This window comes from Haliotis asinina, chromosome 13 (assembly GCF_037392515.1).
Source record: "Haliotis asinina isolate JCU_RB_2024 chromosome 13, JCU_Hal_asi_v2, whole genome shotgun sequence".
Taxonomy (NCBI): Eukaryota; Metazoa; Mollusca; class Gastropoda; order Lepetellida; family Haliotidae; genus Haliotis; species Haliotis asinina.
In genome coordinates, this window is record NC_090292.1 from 39,922,591 (window position 1) to 39,950,396 (window position 27,806).

Genomic DNA, 27,806 nt, shown 5'->3' on the forward strand with positions numbered 1-27,806 from the left:
ATCATCTGTATTCACTGTTTGATGGTGATTCGCAGACAAGTGACCACGACGTTCGGAATGGAACAATTCACTCTTCTGAATGTGGGAACGATTTTAATGTTTCCTATTATCAGACTTCTAAACTAAACATAATTCAAAGACACTGATTGTGTGTGTAATGAGAATATTACGTTAAATGAAAATCAATACCCACCTTTCTGAATGTTTCAGCAGTGGTGCAACTCCATCAACGACAACATCGGATGTTCTTGTTTCATCAAAACGATAATGTCTGGGAATTTTAGACCCCCGTTTCTTCAAAGATATAATTAAATTTCGCTATCCAACCGCAGTGTTTCATATCCCTACGATAATACCACATAATTTTTCATTCACTGTAGTCACTTGCATTGAACTAATTGCAAGGCTAGTCTGAATTACTAATGTCAAAGGAAATATGTTAATCAATCCATGACAAGCAGTTTCCTGTCGTTGAAGGAACTGACTTCTTGCCGGGGTCATATGAAGGTGGTCAGATAAAGGTGATATTACACTGTATTGTTATAAGGTAAAAGTGCATCCCTGAGACCATGAGATAATTAGATCAGATTCCGTATTTAGATTTGCAAGTTAGGTGCCCAGGTTACCTGACCCCTCAATCCTTGACTGAACATACGGACAAAAGCGAATGAAGCGTCACAGCTATAATCTCCCCGGACGTGGAATGACCATAATCTCAGGGGAGGTAATCAGTCACCCATTATGACAGTATTATGCTCAACGTCATAAAAAAGAAGTCCCTCCTGGATTCCGCGCCAAATTTAAGCAATTTCTGCACCCTATTTTTCAATGTTCAGCAAAACTTTCTGCGGTTAAAATATTTAGGAAAAACAACAAAACCTTTATACAAACCTGCATAGTTTAATTCTCAAACACAGATAATAAATCATAAAGTTAAGTTGACAGTACACATCACATCTTGAGTAAGTTTGATGACAAAGCACCCACACTTTTTTGTGTGTTTGAGAATCAAACAGTCGCTGAAAGTTATTTCTCTCCTCTCATTCAACTTAGATGCAGACCAACAATCTCCTTTTTCATGTATATAATGGTATATTTAAACTATAATGGTAGTTTTAAAAATAATTTCAGTTTTCAAAATGATCGATATTGAGAACGTAATTGCAGTGTCAAGTTCATCTAATATTATTTGAAAGATGCTAAAAACTTGCTTTATTAATAAAGTATCTGAAATCAACATTACTTTGAAAATTTTGTCAGAGTAATATGCCAGTTCGTTTTATGTGTAACCGATCCTAGTCTTGACTTTAACTCTACTTTTATTTTGGCTGTCTGTCCGTTGTTTTAAAATAAACAAATTCCGCGGCAGAAAAGTGGCAAATTCTGCACGGATTCTGCAAGAAAACTCGTTTTCCGCGGACCAGACGTTTTTTTCTGCATGGAAAGGTAAATTCCGCGAATTTTTCTGCAACCGCGGAATCGCGGAATCCAGGAGGGACAGATACAGTATCAAGCTATTGGGAGCATTATTTCTTGAAATGTCTTCCTTTTGTCTGAAATATGTTCAACTGAATGTTTTACAAACATTTTTAACAGTATGGAAAACCACACCAGGCCGTTGAAATATCATTATAATGTGCAAGAGGCTCTATCAGTGGAAAGTGGAGGACAAGAAACATACAATGATGCGTTTTCACTGCCGTTCACTGTTCATGGGCCACTTGCACAACGCGATCTTCGCGCTACGATTATCTTAAGCCTATGTTGGAGAATGGGAGTTACTCTCACTGTAGCGCTAAGGTCGCTTTGTGCAAGTGATAAAAACTGTTTGATATAGAAGCTTAATATGAGACGGGATTTTGACACCTTGAGGGGAGGTGAAGTGGGGTTTAACTTACTTATTTCGCTCATAAGACGACGTGCATGCGTGTGTGTGTGTATGCCAGCTTGTATTAACACACACACACAGCTCAATGAAATATCATGTCGCAGTTAAGAATGAGTCTCTCAAACACGTTATACTCCGACCCAACCAGTCCTTTTTGTACCAGTTAATGCCGATCGCCAGGCAGACATACAAAATACCATGTTTAAACGTCTTTAGGTATTACTTGGCTTACATATATCATCGTACCCCAACTGAGTAGATCACTATCATGCTGTTACTCAGTGGATTGTCCTGCTCTGATTCGAGTATCTACAGATAGCTGTTATGTAACTCTAAAATTAGTGACTGTCGAATTTAAGAAAACAACAAATAAACAAAATATTTACAATATAGAATATAGAATATAGAATATTTCATAACTGTTTAAATATGGAGCCAAACTATGCATTTGCAAAGTAAGAATGTTAAAACGGTCCGTTTCGCTGAAACTAGAAAAGTGATTGCATAGTACGTTTTTTTGACGCCCTGTGTTATTAGTTTGCATTCTCCATGAAAGAAACCTACTGATCCGTCGAGAACATATGTGAACTAAATATTAACGTTTTCCAAAACATATCAGCTATTGCGCCGTGTCTTATGATCGTCCATCTTATTCAGAAGGTAACGGTGCCTGTACTCCAGTTTAATATGTCATTTTAAAAACAATAAGAAAGTTGTCATCTGCAATGTACAAACGACCCGCAAAGTCAAGTCCTATAGCTGTTGGCATGTTCACTTTGCCGTTCGCAATATCTGACGCTACAGAACAGGAAACGTCTTCGTTGACCATGATGACGTTACTTTCAACGTTGTCGACAACAAAGACGTGGCCAAATGCATCACATGCAACAGCGACTGCAGACTTCAAACTATCAGTCGTTGAAGGTTTTGTGGTCAGGAGCCCTCCGTCTCTGTTGATTATTATAACACACTTGAAGACTGAATCCGTTACAGCTAGGCTCTTTGATGCCGTCACACTTATCGACGACGGTGATTTGAACGAGCAGGCGTAATATTTCGACATGTCTTTCATAAACTGACCATCCATATTCAGAATGTCTACTGATGGAGGGTCTTCGCAACAGACCGCAAAGGTTCCATCTTCAAGGGATGCTATTCCACAATATTTCCTTTTGGTTTTAACCGTTTTTCTCACATGCATGGAGTCTAGAACGCGCAAAAACACAATTTTCTTCTCCTCAGGGAGAGTAACTGCCACTTCAAAGTCAGAAATTTTGGTCACGCCCCATGGCCCGTGCTTCATGTCCAACTTGTGCTTCCTCTGGAGTAGGTTTCCCTCTTCACCACACAGAGCTTTCACCCGTCGGTTTGCGAAGTCTGTCAAAATGACGACGAACACCTCACCCCCAAGGACTGTGATGTCTTTAACATTACAGGCACGACGATCATCATCGAAACGAACCAGCACTTTGTTGACAAGCTCCGAACCAGGAACATTGTCCTCCACAAAGCTAACAGTACAAATCTGGAGCCTGGTAATGCAATCAATCACGTCGTCATCATGGCTCTTGGCTTCAATGAACGGGAGTTTCGGCAATGGCTTCAGATCATTTAGACGTAGTTCTTGTATGAATTTCTCAGTGTCACTGTTACTGCTACCGTCATTTCTTTGTAAGTCATTGACAAGATCTTGAAAAATATCCTCACGCTTTTCTATCTCCTGTCGTTCAGATTTAATAAAGGAATCTAGACCCTCCAACTCACAGTGTGTCCGCCTTTCGATGTGTGATACGAGGCTCTGTTCTTTCAAATTCAGTAACTCTCTGATTTTGGCAAAAGTTTTACGTATGCCTGTCGTCACGTCATCCTTCGTTTTCAAGAAGGCTTGGCGTCTCTGAATGATCTTTTCCAAGTCTTGCTTGCGTCTGTCAAGCTGCTGCTGAAGAGTGGTATATTCCTTGTACGCGTCTCTGTCTGTGGCCATGGTGAACACACTGAAACGTTAAATCATTGTGTACAATACATGCCTAAAATAGCAGTCAATTTATAAGACGCCTTTCCAATGCATGCTGAAGAAGCACACAAGAACGAACGCAGTAATAGTGGTGGTAATGTGGAATATATCAGTGGGTATGCTATTCTAGGCAGTAGCAGCAGAATAGTCTGTTCAATGGTCAAATTGGTTGGTTCGGTCACGAGAGACAAGGAGTCGTTTGTGAGAAATTAGATATCGAGGAGGCTGCATATAGAGTATGGCACCAGAGACGCATAAAAGCAAAACAACGGAGTGTATAAGTTATTCTGTGCTCATTTAGGGGCAAGTGCAGAGATTGCAAAACTGGAGGTGTGCGATCAGATTTTGGATTCAGTGACACAATTCTAGTGTCTTGTACACGTTGTAGTCTGGAGAGTTGAGATTGTGTAGTCCAATCACCAGAGACAGGTCAAGGATGAGTCCTTGGTATTTATGGATGTTCCCGATATTTCTCTGATGGAAAAAAGAACCCGTTTTTAGTTAATAGTTTAACGTATAATGACTCCAAGTTAATATACTTATAATGCCCCAAGTAAATAATGATCCCCAGTTTTGATGATATGAATGGCGTATACTGATTGAGTGTATAAATGCGCACAATAACCTAAGCTCTTAATTGTTGTTAATGTCTGTTTGCAGTGACAAGCTATATCGAATAAGCTACATGCATCACATTGAGATTGCAATTTCTCACAGTTTAACCTTTAGTTACCAAGTGAACATTTAAATGCACGATTTTTATTCAACATAGGATAAAAGTTGTTTAACTCACGATCGTAGTTTCAAAGCGCCATTACTGGTTTGCATTACAAGGGGCTGTCTACACTGAATGAAACCCCGAGAACAAGTAGGGCTGGCCTATTTAATGCACAACACGTCTTTACACACTGTGTCCAACTACTGCGCCTAACCCCTTTTAACTGGAAATATTCCTGTCTTGATCAAAAGATCTAGTAAATGAAAGCATTTTGGATAAGGAAAATACTAGTAGGTGTCCTAATATGGTGTTTATAAATCGTTATCCCGACAGAATACTCAACTGAACTCGCCCTTCAGTCACCTTCCGTGACAACACAATGCACCAACGTCCTGCAGTGTAATGGCTCAACAATTACGCTAACACGTCTTACAGTGTAAGGGCATTAAACACGTCCACTAATAGGTCTTACAGTATACTACACTTACACCAACATGTCTTACAGTGCAATGGCTCATCACTTACACCAATACGTCTTGCAGTGCAATGGCTAATCACTTACACCAACACGTCTTGCAGTGTAATGTGTTCAACACTTACACCAACATGTCTTACAGTGCAATGGCTAATCACTTAAACCAACACGTCTTGCAGTGTAATGGTTCAACACTTACACCAACACGTCCTACAGTGTAATGGTTCAACACTTACACCAACACGTCTTGCAGTGTAATGGTTCAACACTTACACCAACATGTCCTACAGTGTAATGGTTCAACACTTACACCAACACGTCTTGCAGTGTAATGTGTTCAACACTTACACCAACACGTCTTGCAGTGTAATGGTTCAACACTTACACCAACACGTCTTGCAGTGTAATGGTTCAACACTTACACCAACACGTCTTGCAGTGTAATGGTTCAACACTTACACCAACACGTCTTGCAATGTAATGGTTCAACACTTACACCAACACGTCTTGCAGTGTAATGGTTCAACACCTACACCAACAGGTCTTGCAGTGTAATGGTTCAACACTTACACCAACACGTCTTGCAGTGTAATGTGTTCAACACTTACACCAACATGTCTTGCAATGTAATGGTTCAACACTTACACCAACACGTCTTGCAGTGCAATGGTTCAACACTTACACCAACACGTCTTGCAGTGTAATGGTTCAACACTTACACCAACATGTCTTGCAGTGTAATGGTTCAACACTTACACCAACACGTCTTGCAGTGTAATGTGTTCAACACTTACACCAACACGTCTTGCAGTGTAATGGTTCAACACTTACACCAACACGTCCTACAGTGTAATGTGTTCAAAACTTACACCAACACGTCTGGCAGTGTAATGGTACAACACTTACACCAACACGTCCTACAGTGTAATGTGTTCAAAACTTACACCAACACGTCCTACAGTGCAATGTGTTCAACACTTACACCAACACGTCTTCCTGTGTAATGGTTCAACACTTACACCAACACGTCCTACAGTACAATGTGTTCAACACTTAAACCAACACGTCTGGCAGTGTAATGGTACAACACTTACACCAACACGTCCTACAGTGTAATGTGTTCAAAACTTACACCAACACGTCCTACAGTGCAATGTGTTCAACACTTACACCAACACGTCCTACAGTGTAGTGTGTTCAACACTTACACCAACACGTCTTGCAGTGTAATGGTTCAACGCTTACACCAACACGTCCTACAGTGTAATGGTTCAACACTTACACCAACACTTCTTGCAGTGTAATGGTTCAACACTTACACCAACACGTCTTGCAGTGTAATGGTTCAACACTTACACCAACACTTCTTGCAGTGTAATGGTTCAACACTTACACCAACACTTCTTGCAGTGTAATGGTTCAACACTTACACCAACACTTCTTGCAGTGTAATGGTTCAACACTTACACCAACACGTCTTGCAGTGTAGTGGTTCAACACTTACACCAACATGTCTTGCAGTGTAATGGTTCAACACTTACACCAACACGTCCTACAGTGCAATGGTTCAACACTTACACCAACACGTCCTACAGTACAATGTGTTCAACACTTACACCAACACGTCCTACAGTGTAGTGTGTTCAACACTTACACCAACACGTCTTGCAGTGTAATGGTTCAACGCTTACACCAACACGTCCTACAGTGTAATGGTTCAACGCTTACACCAACACGTCTTGCAGTGTAATGTGTTCAACACTTACACCAACACTTCTTGCAGTGTAATGTGTTCAACGCTTACACCAACACGTCCTACAGTGTAATGGTTCAACGCTTACACCAACATGTCTTGCAGTGTAATGGTTCAACACTTACACCAACACTTCTTGCAGTGTGATGGTTCAACACTTACACCAACACTTCTTGCAGTGTAATGGTTCAACACTTACACCAACATGTCTTGCAGTGTAATGGTTCAACACTTACACCAACACTTCTTGCAGTGTAATGGTTCAACACTTACACCAACACTTCTTGCAGTGTAATGGTTCAACACTTACACCAACACTTCTTGCAGTGTAATGGTTCAACACTTACACCAACACGTCTTGCAGTGTAATGGTTCAACACTTACATCAACACGTCCTACAGTGTAATGTGTTCAACACTTACACCAACACGTCCAACAGTGTATTGTGTTCAACACTTACACCAACACGTCTGGCAGTGTAATGGTTCAACACTTACACCAACACGTCCTACAGTGTAATGTGTTCAACACTTGCACCAACACGTCCTACAGTGTAATGTGTTCAACACTTACACCAACACGTCTTGCAGTGTAATGGTTCAACACTTACACCAACACGTCCTACAGTGTAATGTGTTCAACACTTACACCAACACGTCCTGCAGTGCAATGTGTTCAACACTTACACCAACACGTCCTACAGTGTAATGTGTTCAACACTTACACCAATACGTCTTGCAGTGTAATGGTTCAACACTTACACCAACACGTCCTACAGTGTAATGGTTCAACACTTACACCAACACGTCTTGCAGTGTAGTGTGTTCAACACTTACACCAACACGTCTTGCAGTGTAATGGTTCAACACTTACACCAACACGTCCTACAGTGTAATGTGTTCAACACTTACACCAATACGTCTTGCAGTGTAATGGTTCAACACTTACACCAACACGTCCTACAGTGTAGTGGTTCAACACTTACACCAACACGTCTTGCAGTGTAATGGTTCAACACTTACACCAACACGTCTTGCAGTGTAATGGTTCAACACTTACACCAACACGTCCTACAGTGTAATGTGTTCAACACTTACACCAATACGTCTTGCAGTGTAATGGTTCAACACTTACACCAACACGTCCTACAGTGTAATGGTTCAACACTTACACCAACACGTCTTGCAGTGTAGTGGTTCAACACTTACACCAACACGTCTTGCAGTGTAATGGTTCAACACTTACACCAACACGTCTTGCAGTGTAATGGTTCAACACTTACACCAACACTTCTTGCAGTGTAATGGTTCAACACTTACACCAACACGTCCTACAGTGTAATGGTTCAACACTTACACCAACACGTCTTGCAGTGTAATGGTTCAACACTTACACCAACACGTCTTGCAGTGTAATGGTTCAACACTTAAACCAACACGTCCTACAGTGTAATAGTTCAACACTTACACCAACATGTCTTGCAGTGTAGTGGTTCAACGCTTACACCAACATGTCTTGCAGTGTAATGGTTCAACACTTACACCAACACTTCTTGCAGTGTAATGGTTCAACACTTACACCAACACGTCTTGCAGTGTAATGGTTCAACACTTACACCAACACGTCTTGCAGTGTAATGTGTTCAACACTTACACCAACACGTCTTGCAGTGTAATGGTTCAACACTTACACCAGCACGTCCTACAGTGTAATGTGTTCAACACTTACACCAATACGTCTTGCAGTGTAATGGTTCAACACTTACACCAACATGTCTTGCAGTGTAATGGTTCAACACTTACACCAATACGTCTTGCAGTGTAATGTGTTCAACACTTACACCAATACGTCTTGCAGTGTAATGTGTTCAACGTTTACACCAACATGTCTTGCAGTGTAATGGTTCAACACTTACACCAACATGTCTTGCAGTGTAATGGTTCAACACTTACATCAACACGTCCTACAGTGTAATGTGTTCAACACTTACACCAACACGTCCTACAGTGTAATGGTTCAACACTTACACCAACATGTCTTGCAGTGTAATGGTTCAACACTTACATCAACACGTCCTACAGTGTAATGTGTTCAACACTTACACCAACACGTCTTGCAGTGTAATGGTTCAACACTTACACCAACATGTCTTGCAGTGTAATGGTTCAACACTTACACCAACACGTCCTACAGTGTAATGGTTCAACACTTACACCAACATGTCTTGCAGTGTAATGGTTCAACACTTACACCAACATGTCTTGCAGTGTAATGGTTCAACACTTACACCAACACGTCCTACAGTGTAATGGTTCAACACTTACACCAACATGTCTTGCAGTGTAATGGTTCAACACTTACACCAACACGTCCTACAGTGTAATGTGTTCAACACTTACAACAACACGTCCTACAGTGTAATGGTTCAACACTTACACCAACATGTCTTGCAGTGTAATGGTTCAACACTTACACCAATACGTCCTACAGTGTAATGGTTCAACACTTACACCAACATGTCTTGCAGTGTAATGGTTCAACACTTACACCAACTTGTCTTGCAGTGTAATGGTTCAACACTTACACCAACACGTCCTACAGTGTAATGGTTCAACACTTACACCAACACGTCCTACAGTGTAATGGTTCAACGCTTACACCAACACGTCCTACAGTGTAATGGTTCAACACTTACACCAACACGTCTTGCAGTGTAATGGTTCAACACTTACACCAACACTTCTTGCAGTGTAATGGTTCAACACTTAAACCAACACGTCTTGCAGTGTAATGGTTCAACACTTACACCAACACGTCTTGCAGTGTAATAGTTCAACACTTACACCAACATGTCTTGCAGTGTAATGGTTCAACACTTACACCAACACGTCCTACAGTGTAATGGTTCAACACTTACACCAACACGTCCTACAGTGTAATGGTTCAACGCTTACACCAACACGTCCTACAGTGTAATGGTTCAACACTTACACCAACACGTCTTGCAGTGTAATGGTTCAACACTTACACCAACATGTCTTGCAGTGTAATGGTTCAACACTTAAACCAACACGTCTTGCAGTGTAATGGTTCAACACTTACACCAACACGTCTTGCAGTGTAATGGTTCAACACTTACACCAACATGTCTTGCAGTGTAATGGTTCAACACTTGAACCAACACGTCCTACAGTGTAATGGTTCAACACTTACACCAATACGTCTTGCAATGTAATGGTTCAACACTTACAACAACACGTCCTACAGTGTAATGGTTCAACACTTACACCAACACGTCTTGCAATGTAATGGTTCAACACTTACACCAACATGTCTTGCAGTGTAATGGTTCAACACTTACACCAACACGTCCTACAGTGTAATGGTTCAACACTTACACCAACATGTCTTGCAGTGTAATGGTTCAACACTTACACCAACATGTCTTGCAGTGTAATGGTTCAACACTTACACCAACACGTCCTACAGTGTAATGGTTCAACACTTACACCAACACGTCCTACAGTGTAATGGTTCAACGCTTACACCAACACGTCCTACAGTGTAATGGTTCAACACTTACACCAACACGTCTTGCAGTGTAATGGTTCAACACTTACACCAACACTTCTTGCAGTGTAATGGTTCAACACTTAAACCAACACGTCTTGCAGTGTAATGGTTCAACACTTACACCAACACGTCTTGCAGTGTAATAGTTCAACACTTAAACCAACATGTCTTGCAGTGTAATGGTTCAACACTTACACCAACACGTCCTACAGTGTAATGGTTCAACACTTACACCAACACGTCCTACAGTGTAATGGTTCAACGCTTACACCAGCACGTCCTACAGTGTAATGGTTCAACACTTACACCAACACGTCTTGCAGTGTAATGGTTCAACACTTACACCAACATGTCTTGCAGTGTAATGGTTCAACACTTAAACCAACACGTCTTGCAGTGTAATGGTTCAACACTTACACCAACACGTCTTGCAGTGTAATGGTTCAACACTTACACCAACATGTCTTGCAGTGTAATGGTTCAACACTTAAACCAACACGTCCTACAGTGTAATGGTTCAACACTTACACCAACACGTCCTACAGTGTAATAGTTCAACACTTACACCAACATGTCTTGCAGTGTAATGGTTCAACACTTAAACCAACACGTCTTGCAGTGTAATGGTTCAACACTTACACCAACACGTCTTGCAGTGTAATGGTTCAACACTTACACCAACATGTCTTGCAGTGTATTGGTTCAACACTTACACCAACACGTCTTGTAGTGTAGTGGTTCAACACTTACACCAACATGTCTTGCAGTGTAATGGTTCAACACGCACACCAACATGTCTTGCAGTGTAATGGTTCAACACTTACACCAACATGTCTTGCAGTGTAATGGTTCAACACGTACACCAACATGTCTTGCAGTGTAATGTGTTCAACACTTACACCAACACGTCCTACAGTGTAGTGGTTCAACACTTACACAAACACGTCTTGCAGTGTAATTTGTTCAACACTTACACCAACATGTCTTGCAGTGTAATGGTTCAACACTTACACCAATACGTCCTACAGTGTAATGTGTTCAACGCTTACACCAACACGTCTTGCAGTGCAATGGTTCAACACTTACACCAACATGTCTTGCAGTGTAATGGTTCAACACTTACACCAACATGTCTTGCAGTGTAATGGTTCAACACTTACACCAATACGTCTTGCAGTGTATTGTGTTCAACACTTACATCAACACTTCTTGCAGTGTAATGGTTCAACACTTACACCAACATGTCTTACAGTGCAATGTGTTCAACACTTACACCAACACGTCCTACTGTATCACAGATCAATTACCTCAATATCTCCTATAATAGCCTGATCTTAACACGTCCTGCAGAGTCATGATACAACACGTACCTCAACACGCTCTCCTATATCATAACACAGCAGTTATTTTAACAGGCCCTACAGGATCCTAACACAACGTTTACATCAACACCTCCTACAATATCCTGACACAACGCTTACCTTAACACGTCCAACAATAATGTGACACAACACTAACTTCAACACGTCCTATCGTCTTCTGACACAACACTTCCCCCAATACTTCTTACAATTCAAAACTCGGTATCTCAGATAGACGCCCACCATTGTCCACCGCAAAGTATATTACTACCGCAATGTCAGCTTGACATACACATACATATACTTCACCCTCGCACTTAGTCCACGTCACACAAGGCGAGATTCGGCCCGGTCGTCTTATCTTTCGACACTGTCAGCCAACAACACTGAGGACAGTAAGGCAACGCGCCTCACATTGCTTGTATTACCCCTCCGCCTTTCAGACACTGACAGGAAAATCCTTCACTTTACCTAATCAGTGAAAACCAGTCACGCAATTAAAAAAGCCCGAACCTATTGACACAGCTAATATTATCCCTATGCGGACATACCCAACACACCTGAGCTCGAATCAGCCAACGTTTTACTACAGACACAACGGGGAACACACAAACCTACTTACAACAAGCCTTCTAAAGGCCTTTCATGGGGGACATGCCTAAGAGCGAGTGTCACGTGATGAACTCATCACACTTCATTGACACAACAGTATGTGACAGATCTTACACAAATACCCACTACCTGCACATGTCGTAGTGCAAACCTCGCGTTGAGGTTACAAGGTATTGTGCGATACATTCATAAAACGACCACATGTATCCGTTTATCGTCCAAGCGCTTTGTAAATGGAGAGACTGACTGTGGACTTTCGGTCCATTGTGAAAGCCTTGATTGTGCGTTGAAAAGGATATTATATGAAATGGATTGACAGTTTGTTTATATTTCCTTATATTGCTAACATCCGTGAATAGTTTCGAATAAAGACAAAAATATCATTGTCGTCAATGCTTCAAATTGTCAAGTCCGGTTGTTGTTGAACGGCCACCAAGAAACGCCAGATATTGTATTCAAGGATACCACGTACAAAAAGGAAAGAGTGCACATATTTTTGTGCCCCTTTCAGCAAAGTTCTATGTTCCAGTAGGGATACCACAAATGGGATTCACACGTTATTTTGTGACCATGTAAAGAACCCGGATCCCCGCCGTAACGAGGGTATACTTAACCACTTCCCTATCGCCTTGCAGTGATGCTCGAGTCATGGTGACCGAAGTTTGTTCGCAGCTAGGAGTAAATCCTAAACGAATAACCAGTTGGCAAGGAGCAATTATTTCACCGGTTAATTTTGACCCGACAACATGAAATGTAGTATTTCATTTGTTGTCAATCAGTTCTTTTAGTTGCCTTGTCTCGTTGGTATATTTTTATTCGTTTATGAAATGTCCACTTGCTGTATATTTCATTTTAGGTGTGGTAACTGTATGTGTGTGTATGTTTTGGCGTGTTTAGGGAGGGGGTTCCTATCGAGGACGTATATTGGTTTGTTGTGTTTTGGTTGTTTTGTTTTGTTTTTTGTATTTATGTATTTATGTATTTTGTGTGTGTGTGTGTGTGTGTGTGTGTGTACGTGTTTTTTGTTGGTTTTTTTTTTGGCACATATAACCCTGATCACGTTGAGCTGTCATCGGATGATTGCCAAATGTATATATTTCAATTTCTGGTACATACCGCCGTGATATGTTTCCCATTTCTGGTATCCCCCGCCGTAATATGTTTCCCATTTCTGGTATCCCCCGCCGTAATGTTGGGGAAACATTGCTAAAAGTGGAATAAAACCATACTCACTCACACGCACCGGGGTGTCATTATAGGTCGTATATGTTGAACACTTTGTCCGTACTCCTATCTCTCTGCATGCACTCCATTATAGAGACGGTGGGGTAGCCTAGTGGTCCAAGCGTTCGCTCGCCACGCTGAAGACCCAGGTTCAGTTCATCACATTGGTACAATGTGTGACGCCCATTTTCGGGTGTCCAGCACCGTGATATTTGCTGAAAAGTTGCTAAAGGCAGCATAAAACCAAACTCACTCACCTACTCACTCTCAACGGCGTGACGTTATCAGAGCGTGTTTCCAATACGTTTTAACAACGTATCCTTGCTGCCAGCTCTCTGCGAAATTTCCATTGCAATGGCGGCGGGATAGCATAGTGGTTAAAACGTTCACTTGTCTCAATTTGGACACCATGTGTGAAGCCGATTTCGTCAGTTGGTGTTCCACGTCGTGGTATTTCTACAATATTGCTAAACGGAGCGTAAACCTGAACCCACGTAGTCACGTAGTCACTTCATTGCTTGGAGTCAGCTTATTCTGTGCTGATTTAGTTCCCTTGTTTGATCCAGGATCCGTAGTCTTGAATCACTCTGACTATCATACTGGATTTGTCGTCGTAATACCCAATTTTTGTCCAAGTGGTAAAATGTGTTACACAACGTGATACAGCTAAAACTGTTTTGCAGAAATACCGCTAAACCTGTTCACGGCGTAGACCTATAATCACGTAGTCACTTCATTGCTTGGAGTCAGCTTATTCTGTTCAGATTTACTTCCCCTTTTTGTTGCAGGAACCGACGATTCGTAGTCTTGAATCATCCTGACTATCCTACTGGATTTGTAATACCTATTTGTTGTCCAAGTGGTAAACTGTGGTACACAACGTGATGCAGTTAAAATTGTATTGCTGAAACAGCATTGAACCTATTCTCTATTAACTCCATCGTTCGCCTATCTTATTTTGTCAGTTTGTGACTTCGGAGGGCAAGACGTGATGGTGGGTGTGTTCGTCATACCAACTACACCAGTTCGAATCCTGACATGAGTGTACTGTACCAAGAACGCCCGCGTGGTGGCAGAGTCACTGTTGGTGATGGGGGATGGGGGATGGTTGGATGATGCGTATGTTGGCGGCGTTCACCTGTCACAATCACCGTATTTTCAGATCCAGGTGCAAGCGTTTCCAGATAAGGAAAAAAACACGAAGCAGTCTTTATTAGGATGTTTTATTTGATTGTAGTGATAACATAAACTAACATACCAGGGTAGGTGGGTTACATAAGCACTATGTACAGGATCCCTGACCCCTGACACGAACTATATACAATCGGTGGTAAGGTCGGGACATCCGTATAGTTATTGCAAGAGGGCAAGTTTGTAAGGGACATATCTTCGCATATGTTTTCCTTGACAATATGTACATTCTACTTGTGTGACATAAATTGCGTTTATGCATATTCAACGTTCTTCCACGCATGCGTGACACGTTGCTAAGTCAGACATTAAAAGAGTACAAAGCAGCTTTATTGCTTGTGATCTCCGAAAGAAGATAAGGTGCATATAGATGATACGTAATGAGCTTTGATTACTTGATCATTGTCCCTGCAATGTCATTTTCTTCTCTGTTACTATATTTTGCGATACAATTTGCGATACAAATGGAACGTTGTTCTACATAAGGAGTAAGGTTGGTTGGTTCATGTGAGAGCACACTGGATATGAATGGTAGTGAACGAGTATGGTTTTAGGCCGCTGTTAGCTATATTCCTGCGACATCACGGCGGGGGACAGCACAAATGAGCTACACACATTTTACCCATGTGGGGAACCGAACCCGAGTATTTGGCGTGATGAGAAAACGCTTGAGCCACAAGTCTACCCTACCGCCTACAATGACGAACCGATAATGATGGTTTGAAAGTGGGTAAAAAGGTGGGTGGGTCGTCACATACGTCACCATTTTTGACAGTAACTGTGACTATGGACTATATTGACGGTAACTGGTTCCTACAAACCTAGCTGAATGTCATGCACTGTGTGGTGAACGCCACGCACTGCGGGGTTCGAACCTAAAGACTCACCAGCGTCGTAACTTCTCATACAGCCACCCGCGTAAGAACGGGGCTCACAACCCCATGTAACGGCACTTTTGTTTGTTGAGACAATTAAACCAAGATTGACTTCGAAGACACAAATAATATGTGGTCAACCCCCGCTCTACAAAAAAAAAACAAAAAAAAAACAACAGACAAAAAAACCCCCCAAAAAACCAATAAAACAGACACACACCACACACCCCTCCGAGAAAATAGACAAAAAAAACCCTTTACTGAATTTCACCTAATATAGGGTATATGAATTTCTCTTGTGTGAGTACCTACACGAGTGGCATAACCGTCCCCTATTCGAAGCTGGCCTGCCAGCAGGTAAGTAAAATCTAGTTCAATGCCGAGCTAGGCCTGTATGGGTTGGGGTCTTTTGAACGTTGTCTGGACCCATCGCTGACACACGAGTTGCTAACAGACCTCGCCAATGATTCCGAGCAGCCGCGTTTGGAAATCAAATGACCCTAACACGCCATAAACAGACACACTGACGAGTGTTACAAGGGATCGGTTTGGGAGCGGCAGACGAGATTTCACCATAAACTTCTCACCGAAGAATCCTTCCAAAAATATACAGTGACATCCGTCGTATCGTCGAATCACTAACACCAGAGGTAAAGTTGGATAATATTTTTTAACTCTCGCAAATGTCCCCATAGCATTCGCAAATAGCTGAATCACATGGGATGAACGATTTTCACATCGATCGTTAACAGTATAAACAAGTAATAAAGACAAACATTGAAACTATGCGCAGTGTTTTGTTTACACATGTAACACATGCAACAGACATCACAATATACAGAACTTAAAACATACAAAATATCATCGGAAGAAAGACAGGTTAATAATAATGTGTATTCATGATAGTAGTATTTTCTTGTCTCTGCCTGTGTAGAATAAACATTTGATATCATCATGAGCCAGTTCATTAAGTCTTCGCGGCATCAGTGAGTATTTGAAGCTGACCTCTTGTAGCCCCTGTGGCCAAAGAAAAGAAATATTTCAAATGAATAACAGACTGTGGTCAATGAAAAGAAAGTTCCATGGGCAGGATTTTTTTCGGGAAACAGCAAACCATTATCAAAGGGAAAAAAGACATATAAATAATAAACAAAACTAAAGAATAAAAACAATGGACTGTGGTCAAAGGAAATACAATTTCATTGAACGGTAGATTGTGGTCAAACGAAAAAATATATTCGCTAAAGAGCAGAATGTGGTCAAGTGTGACGGAATCAGCTCAGTGTGCACGCAGAACGTGCTCTATCGACTGCACTGTTGCCCCAAAAAGCAGCCGTTCCAGAACCCTCCAGCCAAAATCCCATGCGGGCAGTATCTTAGCTCTGTCACATGCAACTGTAGTGCAACGACTCGATACATCTTACACTGCCTACTCAAAATGTTGCATTTGTTTTTAATCGATGTCATACTTTACCAATCTAAACACATTGATACACATATGGAACGGAGCGGTAAACAAAACCCTTGTAAACGTTATAAGCTACATTTCGATTTGATGTTATTTTTATTCACAATGGCCGTACAGCTTCATATGTCATAGTCTATTTGATATGTAAACATCAATCGTCATGAGCTACACTGACGCTAGAGTTGTGGTATATTATGTACATAAGTAAATCATCTCTAAGGGCTTGTACTTGTCCAGATTTTCCTAATCACAGAATAAACTCGTTTGGTACTAAAAGAAATTCAATTACGTCACGTGACATTATCCTGTGATGTTCTGCTTGTCTAAGTGAGCTGTCAAAACTGTTTCAGTTGTCGGCTTTACGGATTATGCAGATCGGTGGGTTCAAGGGGCAGTTTCTGATGGTTGCTATATGATTGATATGCAAACTATGCTACTCGTATTTGATATACATTTTGTAATTAGCTGGAACACTTATCCATGCGTCCGTGGTCCAGTGCCAGTGTATAGGGGCTCCCTTGTACGTATTCGTTATCACTGCGCAACTCGAAATGTCGTAGATCGAAATGCGTTTACGACATAGTTTACGACAATCAGCAACTGGCAAAATCTATCAGATAAGCAGAGCTTAAATTATAAGGGATTAGATGTCTTGTAATGAATGAAAATCCAGTGAAACATCAAAACAAAAAACAAAAAAACAACATAATTGACGCCATAGAACTACCCGTGTTGAATCATAGTGTATTCATCTCTTTATTTATTAGCACAGATGTAAAATATGAAGTCGTAAAGACTGAAACATCGTAATTTCTAAACATCTTCAAGAAGGCAAAACGCAACTTGCTTCATTCGCTCAGTCATTCAAGTGCGCCATGGCTGCCCAGAAAGTAACATCCAATCTCGTATAACATGAAGTTCATGTAATTAAACGTAAACAAAAAGTACTTGTAAATACAATCGGATAGTTTTTCACACAAAGAAAATAGCCCCAGCTGGAGAAATCTACGTAATATATACGGAGGCATGATAGCGTACATTTGATGTACAGGGTGACGTTTGAACCGTCAGTCAGACCAGGGTACCGAAACACTTGGACACAAAAGTTCAAATTTTCAATAATAATAAAAACGGCATGTAAACTGCTATAGCTAGTTGCGTATGCGCTCGCTATTCATACGGTCGAGGTCCATCTGTGGGGGATAGCTACTTGTACGACATCGCACTTTTGTTGCAAAGTCGTTGAGGTGACGCTAAAAGGGGAGGTAACTTCTCGCAGGTCACTGTAACGTTGACGTAACGGTGGTGTCTAGCACGCCAGTGAGGTGTAGCTGTTAGGGATGTAACTCCTGTCATATCGTCGTGACCAAGCAGAGCGGATAAGATTCTCTTGTACATCCCGATATTTTGGGTTTTAGGCTGACGCCGACATACTGCTGCATGTGAGCTATCTTGTTTTTTTCAATTCATCGTGATGATTATGCTTCTAAGGCAAAAAACACCTTCCCGAGTCTTCTAGTTGAGCTAAACTGCCTTTACAGTGAAGGTGAGGTCTCAAAAACATCGTATCGTGTTCCCTCTATGATGATGATCAAGGGGAGATAACCCCTTCACAAGATTCAGACACGGGTGAAACGATACCTTGCACGCAGTAGTGAAGCAACCGACATATCTCTCTGGTACCCCACTGACATAAACACCAGGTAGCGCCACATATAAACCAATTTTATCATACAATTTTAACACAGATATATATTCAGAAACGTGAGCCAACCGGCATTTTGAATGCCGCTCAATCTACACGACCGTGCTATATAATGAGCCTATGTACAAGTATGAGTATTTTCAATACTGGTTACACATATGAACAGACATCCTCCTCTTTGGTTTGAAGTCTTTCACACCTATGTACACACTGGGATTTCATTGTGCTCTGCGCACGTTGTATAGTATTGTTATTAAACGCTTGGGTGATTATGTTTCAGTGGTCACGTGAAGAGGCTGAATGTAACAAGGGAGAGCATAAGTAACACTGTAAGGCAAGGATGGCACAGCACGCACCCAGTCTCAGCAACCGGATGTGCCCTTGTTGTTGAAGTTGGCACGTATGTCGTAGATTTTGGTGTCGTTTCCGGATCTGATGTCGTAAACAGGAAGCTGTCTACTATATGGATGACGCCATTGGAAGCAAGGCGGTCGGACTCTATCACCTTTGACTGCACGTGCCTCCATTTGAAAAATACACCTGAAAGAAAATAAAATAGTTACAATCTACGTTCACATTACTCACTCCTACTTGCGGGTATTTTTAGTTTAAGCCATGTGTGAAAATAAACTGAATATTCTACCTCAACTATCTTGATATTTCGATTTCCGTTAGTCGTTTGTTCTAACCCGGGTCGTCATGGGCTATTTCACTGATCAATGGTAATTGATGCTTTAATCAATATCAAATTGCATGAAATTGTAGTTATATTCCAAGACTGCACTGCAACCTGTTTCAATGAAGCGAAGTAGAACACTCTACTAATTATATACATCAACATACAGTTTCAAGCGTGTATTTAATCTCACCGTCATGGTTTGATTCTAGCACAACATCCTTCGGCAGGACGTCTGGTCTCACTCTTCCCTGCTTCAAATCCTGGTACGTTACCTCGGAGTCATTTAAAACATGGCGCCAGAACACCTGTGAGCAGAAACGTTAACATATATCATCTTCGTATAATAATGTTAATTCGCGGAAAGGTTGGTAACATTCACAGAAAATAACGTGAATCTGGTACTATGAAAGAGAGGCTAAACGTATGCATAACGCGCAGTGATAGTACACAAACACTGTCGTTGTCGAGTGTTCCAGATCAGACAATCCAGTGACTGACACAATGAGCGTCGATGAAGTCAGTGATCCTGGCTACCCGTCTCTTACTACAACCATGAGAGTTAACTAGTAATTAGCCTAGCGTTCTACATGGTTGCATTGTAAGAGTGAGTGTTGTTTTCTGCAGCCTTTTATCATATATTCCAGAAATATCACGGCGGGGGACACCAGAAATCGGCTTCACACTTTCACACATCGACGAATCGAACCCGTGTCGTCAGCGAGACGAGCGAACACTTTAACTACTGGGCTACCCCACCGTCCCTGCATTGAAAGACGGAAGTGTGATATTACACTAAACATCACTCTCAAGAATGTAAACGTGTTACTAAACATTACCACAACTCTATTACCTCCATCTGTCTAAACAATGTTTCTATTTACACGCTCCTGTTGTGTCTATGGCTTCCGTCGAAACGACAGTCGTGAAGAGGGTACCCGTAAGTACGTTCTACTTCCGTCGTTTATACTGAATACTTACTTTCATTCTCTCAGACGGCGGGAAATTATCCAACGTCATATAATCTGTATAGCTGAGTTTTCTCAACGCTTGGTTTCGGGGTATGATTAAGGTGAACGTCCTGTCTTCACGTGACAGTATTGATTCTGATGTATTGTTCAGCAACCGCAGTAGGTATCCAAGAGAGTGTCTGAAATATATCACGCAGAGGTCATTGGAACTTACAATGGTAAAACATCAGGATGCGAGAGACTCTGGATTTGCAGGACTAATTTTATGTTAACAGGAACGAGATCCAGAATATACTCAGGAAAACATGAAAGAACAAGATGTTAATGTTCCTACAGTTACTCCCAGAATTTCACTAAGAGTGCTTTACTTAGCAGGTACAGTTGGAAAAGTATTGTACTTTTTCGTGTGTTCCCTTATTCGTCTCCATGAGTATGTACTATACTAGTAATTTAATCAAGTAATGCCACGCGTAGTAGGGACAGAGTTGACTGCCTTGATGTTCCAAGACACGGAGACTGTCACAGAAGGTATTTATTCCGGAGAGAACGTAATTGAAACTAATTCCACAACAAATTTTGATCAAACTGATTCAGATAGTTATATCCAGTGCATGATTGCCAATGTCAGCACTTGTGACTAGGGTGCTTTGTTGGGATGAGGTGTTTACCAGTTATTTTAAACAATGGGCGTCAGAAATTAATGACAATCATTATTTGGATGAATCTTTCACCACATTATTTAACAAACATAGATCACTCTGGTAGCTGAGATACAGGCATACTTCTGAAAACCCACACGTACACATCAATATGATGATTTAAACATAAAGGCAGATGAATTTAATTTCCGATTCAGTGCAGTATTGAAGGAGTGTTAATTCGTATGGTTCTCAATGACTTATTTATTAAGTAAATTATGTGAAACATCTATTTTTTACAAAATGCCCTTAAATGTATATACACGAAGGGAGGTGACTCTACTCACTCTATGTTAGAGTCTCCTTGCAGCCTCTCCATGAGATTAAAGGGAGAATAGTTGAGGAAGCCGTCAATCACGTAAATCACGCCGTTACTGCAGCCGTACCCTCGCCCAATCAGGTCGATATACGCAGGCTCGTACCCTGCGTCAATATAAGTGTCTGAAAAAAACAAAAATAAACAGTGCATACAGCGTTTAAAGTTACCAGACCGGTGTGGCTTGGGATTTGGGAGTTCAACACATCAACGGTGTTGAATATTGCCATACCCGACAGCTGGCTCGATGTGTCCTGTGTTGATATGGTGATAGTTGGGTTCATATAATGGAAATTACCCCCCAAATGACAAGGAACCCACCACTATAACCGGAAGACTATTTGAATTATTTCGTCACTCAGACCTTCGAGACACGCACGCACGCACGCACGCAAGCAAGCAAGCAAGCAAGCATGCATGCACGCACACACCACGACCAGCAGTAGTGTGTGCTGGAGATTAAGTGCCTCACTTTGAATGTGTGGGTGCGAATCCCTCATGGGACTCAACCCACCAAAAGTACAACAATCTGTACTTTACTAAGAAAATGTATTTGCAATTGTAACATATATTACATAGGTCCAGCTAGTGGGATATGTCGAGTGGTCGGATGACACGAATCAATTATTGTCGATGGATTGTCGAACTGACATGATCTGAACGCATTCTCTATACCTACATTAGCGATATCGTTAAGCATTTCATGGTTAAGTGATACTTTGTGCAGTCATCATTAGATTAGGTTCTAATACTGCTACATTAATGTGTGTCAATAGGACATGGGAAAGGCCAGCTACCTTCGCCGGACCTGCGCAGTGTGAACGTCATATTGAGGGAGCTCCGAGATACATATTCCTCCACTTGGTACCGCCGAAGGAACTCATCATCCAGTCGGAATGACGGAAATAAATGCCCTCTGTATAACTAGAATAAAACATGATTCAACATAAAGTAGGAGCATTCAATTCTATTCATGATTCAGTAAGTGTAAACTGAGGAAGGTATTAATGCTCATTCATTTATATAATATACTGTGCATCTGCATTTTGGTTTTATATATGAGGGCGATGTCGTTAGAACGGAAGGCACCATTCTCCCAGATCAGCTGGACAAACGGCCGCTGATGTTGATGGATAATCCTGGGATTTTTGTATAAAAAGAACTGAGACCTCTTTAATCAGCGGGTAATGTTGTGCTTAGAATTACGCCAGAGACCGTGCAGAGAAGTGCTTGGGCCGTTTGGTGTGTCTGACGTTACGAATAACACTGATACTTACATCTGATGCTGTTGAAATGAAGTAAAAGTTCACTGTCACTAAGTCTCTTAGAAAGCGTGAGTGAGTTGAGTTTTACGCCACACCTAGCAACATTCCAGCTATATGGCAGCGGTCTGTACATAATCGAGTCTGGACCAGACAACCCGGTGATCAACAGCATGAGCATCGATCTGCGTAACTGGGAACCGATGACATATGTCAACCAAGTCAGCGAGCCTGACGACAATCATAGTCATCTTTAGTGGCAAGTATGGGGTGCTGAAGGCATATTCTACCCCGGACCTTCACGGGTCAAGTCACTTAGAAAGAGTGCACGAAAAAGTTCAGTATGAACGGAGGGTAGCAGTTGAAGAGTTTGCTATTCACGCTGGAGATCACAAAGGGTGAAACTCGGCTGTCCTCCACTGTCTTACTGTTGGAATATAAGCGGCGTAAAACCATACTCACAATATTTAGTGTTACGGAATAGGCCATCATGTTGATTGAATTTACAGTCAGTTAAAACAGGATCTCACCTTTCTCAAAACATGCGTACTGTTTCTGATACGGTCGAGCCTGGAGATAGCGAGTGAGTTGAGGAAGTCAGCCGATGGCGCAAACACTGTAAGATTTCTCTCCCCTTTGTTGACGAGGTTGTTGAACTCCGGTAGACCCGACATCATCGAGTAGAACGCACTGCAACAATGATAGTCAATCCTGATCATGTTTGCTTCAAATCACATCATTACAACAGGTTGATGATCGAAGATAAATCTGTAGTACATGTTTTACGGGTGGTAGCTCAGCAGCTAATGCGCTCGCTCGTCACACAGAAGACCCTAGTTCGATTTCTTGAATGGGTAAAGAGTGTGAAGCCCATTTCTGGAGTCCCCTGCCTTTATGTACCTAGAAAATAGCTAAAAGCTACGTGAAACCACACCCACTCACAAAAATGCGTTTAATGTTCTCATTAAAGTGTATTTTAGTGTTATTTCATTAAGCAATTATTTGAAGGGGCTTTTATGATAATTTCATTTTGCATTCGAATCAGACTCCATAGAAAAAAAATAAACATTTCTTTTCTTAATTTGCCCAGAAAAATAAACATTTTATTTCGGAAGTTACACAATATTTAGATACTGAACTCAAAATGACGATATCGTTGCTAGGGGGAATAGTTAGCCGTTGCAAAGTGTAACCTTAGAGTCTTTTATGGTCAGGCCTGGGCGCTGTTGTACAGAATGGAATTCGAATAAGACAAATTCAATTTCTCTAACACCACAAGATGACAAGAACAAGATATGGCCGGGTATGGACCAGACAATCCAGTGCTCAGCAAGCTTAGCATTGATCTGCGTAATGGTGAGTGAGTGAGTTTAGTGTTACGTCGCACTCAGCAATACTTCAGCCATTTGGCGGCGGTCTGTGAAAATATCGAGTCTGGACCAGACAATCCAGTGATCAACAACATGAGCATCGATCTGCGCAACTGGGAACCGATGACGTGTCAACCAAGTCAGCAAGCCTGGCCACCCGACGCCGTTAGTTGCTTCTTACGACAAACATAGCCGTCTTTTATGGCAAGCGTGGGTTGCTGAAGGCCTCTTCTACCCCAAGACCTTCACTGGTCGATCTGTGTAACGGGGATACGGTGACATGTGTCAAACAGGTCAGTGAGCCTGATCACCAGACCCTGTTAGTCGCCACTTAACACAAAGTTTGTGTTGTTGAAGGCACATTCTGTCCCGGATCATCCCGGGTAACCCGAACATCAGACACCAAGGGTTACAAGGAAATTGATGGGAGCGCTACTTGTAGCTTGGTGCTGTCGCAGCTGGTATAACACTAGTTAAACTGAATAACCATACCGGAGCTCATCCGAGGAGTCCAGCATTTCCATCACGGTCTTGTAAGGGTAGTACAACAGGTTGTTGATGATGTGGATGACGCCGTTAGAAGCCGGGATGTCGGGGACGATCACCTTAGCCCACATGTTGTTGTTGACGGCGTACACTAAACACAGAAAGCCAACATTTGATTCTATCGGTTAATCAACTTGTCAATCACGTTTTCGAAATGAAGATTAAGTAAAGTGTTAATATTGAAGCATTAAAGACTGATGTCTGGATATGACGATTAATAGTGCAAGAGTCCAATGTAACATTAGGGGACTTTCTGATGTCGTCATATGAGGATTAAGGTTACAAGTGTCCACTGTAACATTAGAGGACTTTCTAATGTCGTCATAGGAAGATTAAGGTCCAGCAAAACATTAAATAACTCACCATTCCCATCCTTCTTAATGATGTATATAACGTTCTTGTCCGCAGTCAGCATTTGCCTGTCGGCGAGCTCGTTAATGTTCTTTGCAACGCCCGTGACGATATGTGCTTGCATTAGCTGCAACACACATTGTTTTTTGTTTTGTTTTGTATTTATTTTTTATTTATTTATTTTTATTTTTGTTATTTTTTATTTACTTTTTTTCATAGATATCTTCGGTATCATATCTTAGGTATGGTCTTCATGAATCTTTATTGGCGTGTCCGCGAATGGTTTGATGGCCGGTCAAAAAGAATTGTTTATTGGCAATGGTGAAGAGAAAGATTTTTAAATGCTGAAGAAGAGTAAGAGATTTGACAGTGTCCAGTACACAACCTAACCTCTACCGATCCCACTCACCTCCTTGGTCTTGTTGATGTTCTTCAGTAGTGAGTTCACAGAAGCCCAGGGAAGACTGGCGTATGCGTCATTGTGGGGTATGAAGACGGTGAAACTCTGAGCCAGCTGGGACAGATGGTCCTGTAGTGCTGGGATCACCCGGAACATGGTCCGCGTGTAACTGTGCAGTGAAACATGAAATCAGCGTATACTGACGTACAAAAGAAAGTACACATGATAGTTGCTCAGTATGTTCTAGAACGGAGTAAGTACATTTGTAAGTGTTTTGGTTTCTAAGTATGAGTCATAAACGTTAAGTGTGTTTTGCCAAAATACCACGAGAAATTTCGAAAATAATTCTACAGCGCCAGGTGTGTAGTTTCTTTCGACGTCCGTTCAGTAACTGGTTCGCACAACTCAGTTCTTGTAATCTCATAAGTAAAATAATCAATGTTCGTTATGTTATCGCTCCAAAATTATTAAGCATGAAATGAAACATTATTTCTTCTTACTGAAAATATATTTCTTGATTCAACAAATGTGTTTTCTTTTTTTTTTGTTATTTGTGGTTTGTTTGTTTGTTTTATTTTAAACAATGCGGATATATTACATTTTAACTATCCTTAATTATTATTCATACCGTATTTGTTATTTTTAGTTGTTTTTGTTGGTTTCGTGTGGCGTCTCAAAATATTATTCTTTAAATCTTTGTCCAAAATACATTATGTTCCGACATCCACCGATCCCCAAGGACAGATACCACGTTTCGTGTGGGTATAATTTATCGATGTCATGATTCACTGACCCAGGGCGGCATTACAGACGAATATATTGCAGTGTGGTGGGTGATATACAACACTGTCAGGACACTAGAAAGGATTTAATAAGATAAAAGACGCGAGTTCTGTACATTTATCGCGCTATCCCTATGTATCATGGGATTATTAGCTTAACTTGTAAAAACAAGACACCTGACAGATAGTAATAGTTTAAATATAGGCTGAAACCGTCAGACGCTTTTATGTATGTGGCCACAGTTTTACAAGGAAAAAATATGGGCGTTGTCTAATTCATGGATTCAAATGATCAATTGTTTCCAGTATAAAGACTTTAAATCATATGGAAATATATAAATGAATTTTACTGGCATAGGAAAGGGTAACTCTGTAAGTGATATAGTAAACTTGTCATCGTTCTTCTAAGACATATTTTTTTAAATGCCATCTCACTTCACAATCCGACCAAATATTTAACAGGTATAACATAAGAATTCTCATTCTTCACCAGTGACGGTGGTACAGCCTTGTGGTTAAGGTGACTGCTCGTCCTGTAGAAGACCCGGGTTTGATTCCCAATGTGTGAAAAACGATGTTGATCCACGGTTGCTTAATCAATCACACATACAACGAAAAACCCTTCTGATTCAACGAACGAATCCACATTGCACCCATATGGGGAATCGAACCCGGGTCTTTGGCGTGACGAACCAACGCTTAAACCACTAGGCTACACCACCGCCCCCTTACATCCATACGGGACTACGCTGTGTGTGAGGAGCATGTACCTGATGTCCGGTCGTCTGTCCATCTCCTCTATAATGCTCCTGATGGCCACGTGCAGAATGTCGTCCACTATGTGTAATACTCCATTTGAACACCAGATGTCCTTCACAATCACGCGAGCTTTCACGTGACTGCCCTCCACCATCATATCTGAATGACATCACAAATCATGACATAAGTCTTGCAACAAGCAAGAGAGATTATATAAGAGAATATATAAATTAGACTAACGTTTAGTCAGAATATAAAAATACACCAACAGAAAAATATCTAAAAGAAGTTAACCTGTTTGCGAGATTTCATTATGTTTTGCTTGCTGTTTAACGCAGAGCTTTCCAACTACGTGTAAAAGTAAATCTCTCTATCTTAAATAATCGAGGTAGCACCACACATTGCAATGAATCACATCAAAAGCATCATTATACAAAACTGTGATGCAACAACAGAACCACATGTACACAATCCTCTCAGTCGTCGCTCACAACAAGCATGTGTTGTTGAAAACCAGATCTAACCCAGATCACGGGTAATACTAAAATATAATCTATTCAGTGTGATTTTGGTCCTGTTGTACCAAGTGGCTACAGCTCTAAGTCGGTCTTTACTTCTAAACGTTACCAATTCCTTACGACAATCGTAAAACTAAGATGGCTGCATGAACTAAGTTCCCGGAGCAGATTAATGAACCTAAAAGTTACAAACTCCTGTGGACATGCACATGCGGCACGCATGTTGTCTTGAGGAATTGATCACATGTTTATCTGGCCAGCCTCGATTTCATTCAGACCACCGGTGTACGACGGTAACAT

General features: G+C 41.3%; 2 protein-coding genes across 4 annotated transcripts in view; both read right to left on the minus strand.

Annotated features, from left to right (window-relative positions):
- Positions 1 to 880: 880 nt before the first annotated feature.
- LOC137259937 (uncharacterized) lies at positions 881 to 12,233 on the minus strand. Of its 2 annotated transcripts, none has more exons than XM_067797591.1 (2): positions 12,081 to 12,233; positions 881 to 3,882 (listed from the first exon to the last, which is right to left on the minus strand). In XM_067797591.1, exon 2 carries the CDS (start codon positions 3,870 to 3,872, stop codon positions 2,571 to 2,573), a length of 1,302 nt encoding a protein of 433 aa, XP_067653692.1. In that variant the 5' UTR covers positions 3,873 to 3,882; positions 12,081 to 12,233; the 3' UTR covers positions 881 to 2,570. The 2 variants fall into 2 exon arrangements, with proteins under 2 accessions (XP_067653692.1, XP_067653691.1); XM_067797590.1 differs by lacking the exon at positions 12,081 to 12,233 and adding an exon at positions 11,903 to 12,059 and having other exon boundaries at positions 887 to 3,882.
- Positions 12,234 to 16,468: 4,235 nt separating this feature from the next.
- The window catches only part of LOC137260001 (fasciclin-1-like), a 119,219-nt gene continuing 107,881 nt past the window's right edge, over positions 16,469 to 27,806 (minus strand). Inside the window, exons 14-24 of one of the 2 annotated variants that reach the window (XM_067797682.1) lie at positions 27,000 to 27,147; positions 25,457 to 25,616; positions 25,060 to 25,174; positions 24,643 to 24,787; positions 23,311 to 23,470; positions 22,316 to 22,442; positions 21,490 to 21,643; positions 20,515 to 20,683; positions 19,727 to 19,841; positions 19,214 to 19,397; positions 16,469 to 16,701 (exon numbers count right to left, since the gene is read on the minus strand). In XM_067797682.1, coding sequence (XP_067653783.1) covers positions 16,668 to 16,701; positions 19,214 to 19,397; positions 19,727 to 19,841; positions 20,515 to 20,683; positions 21,490 to 21,643; positions 22,316 to 22,442; positions 23,311 to 23,470; positions 24,643 to 24,787; positions 25,060 to 25,174; positions 25,457 to 25,616; positions 27,000 to 27,147 — 1,511 coding nt within the window. In that variant the 3' untranslated portion in view covers positions 16,469 to 16,667. Of the gene's footprint in view, positions 16,702 to 18,307; positions 19,398 to 19,726; positions 19,842 to 20,514; positions 20,684 to 21,489; positions 21,644 to 22,315; positions 22,443 to 23,310; positions 23,471 to 24,642; positions 24,788 to 25,059; positions 25,175 to 25,456; positions 25,617 to 26,999; positions 27,148 to 27,806 lie in introns of those variants that run through there. The other variant, XM_067797681.1, reaches the window with a different exon arrangement.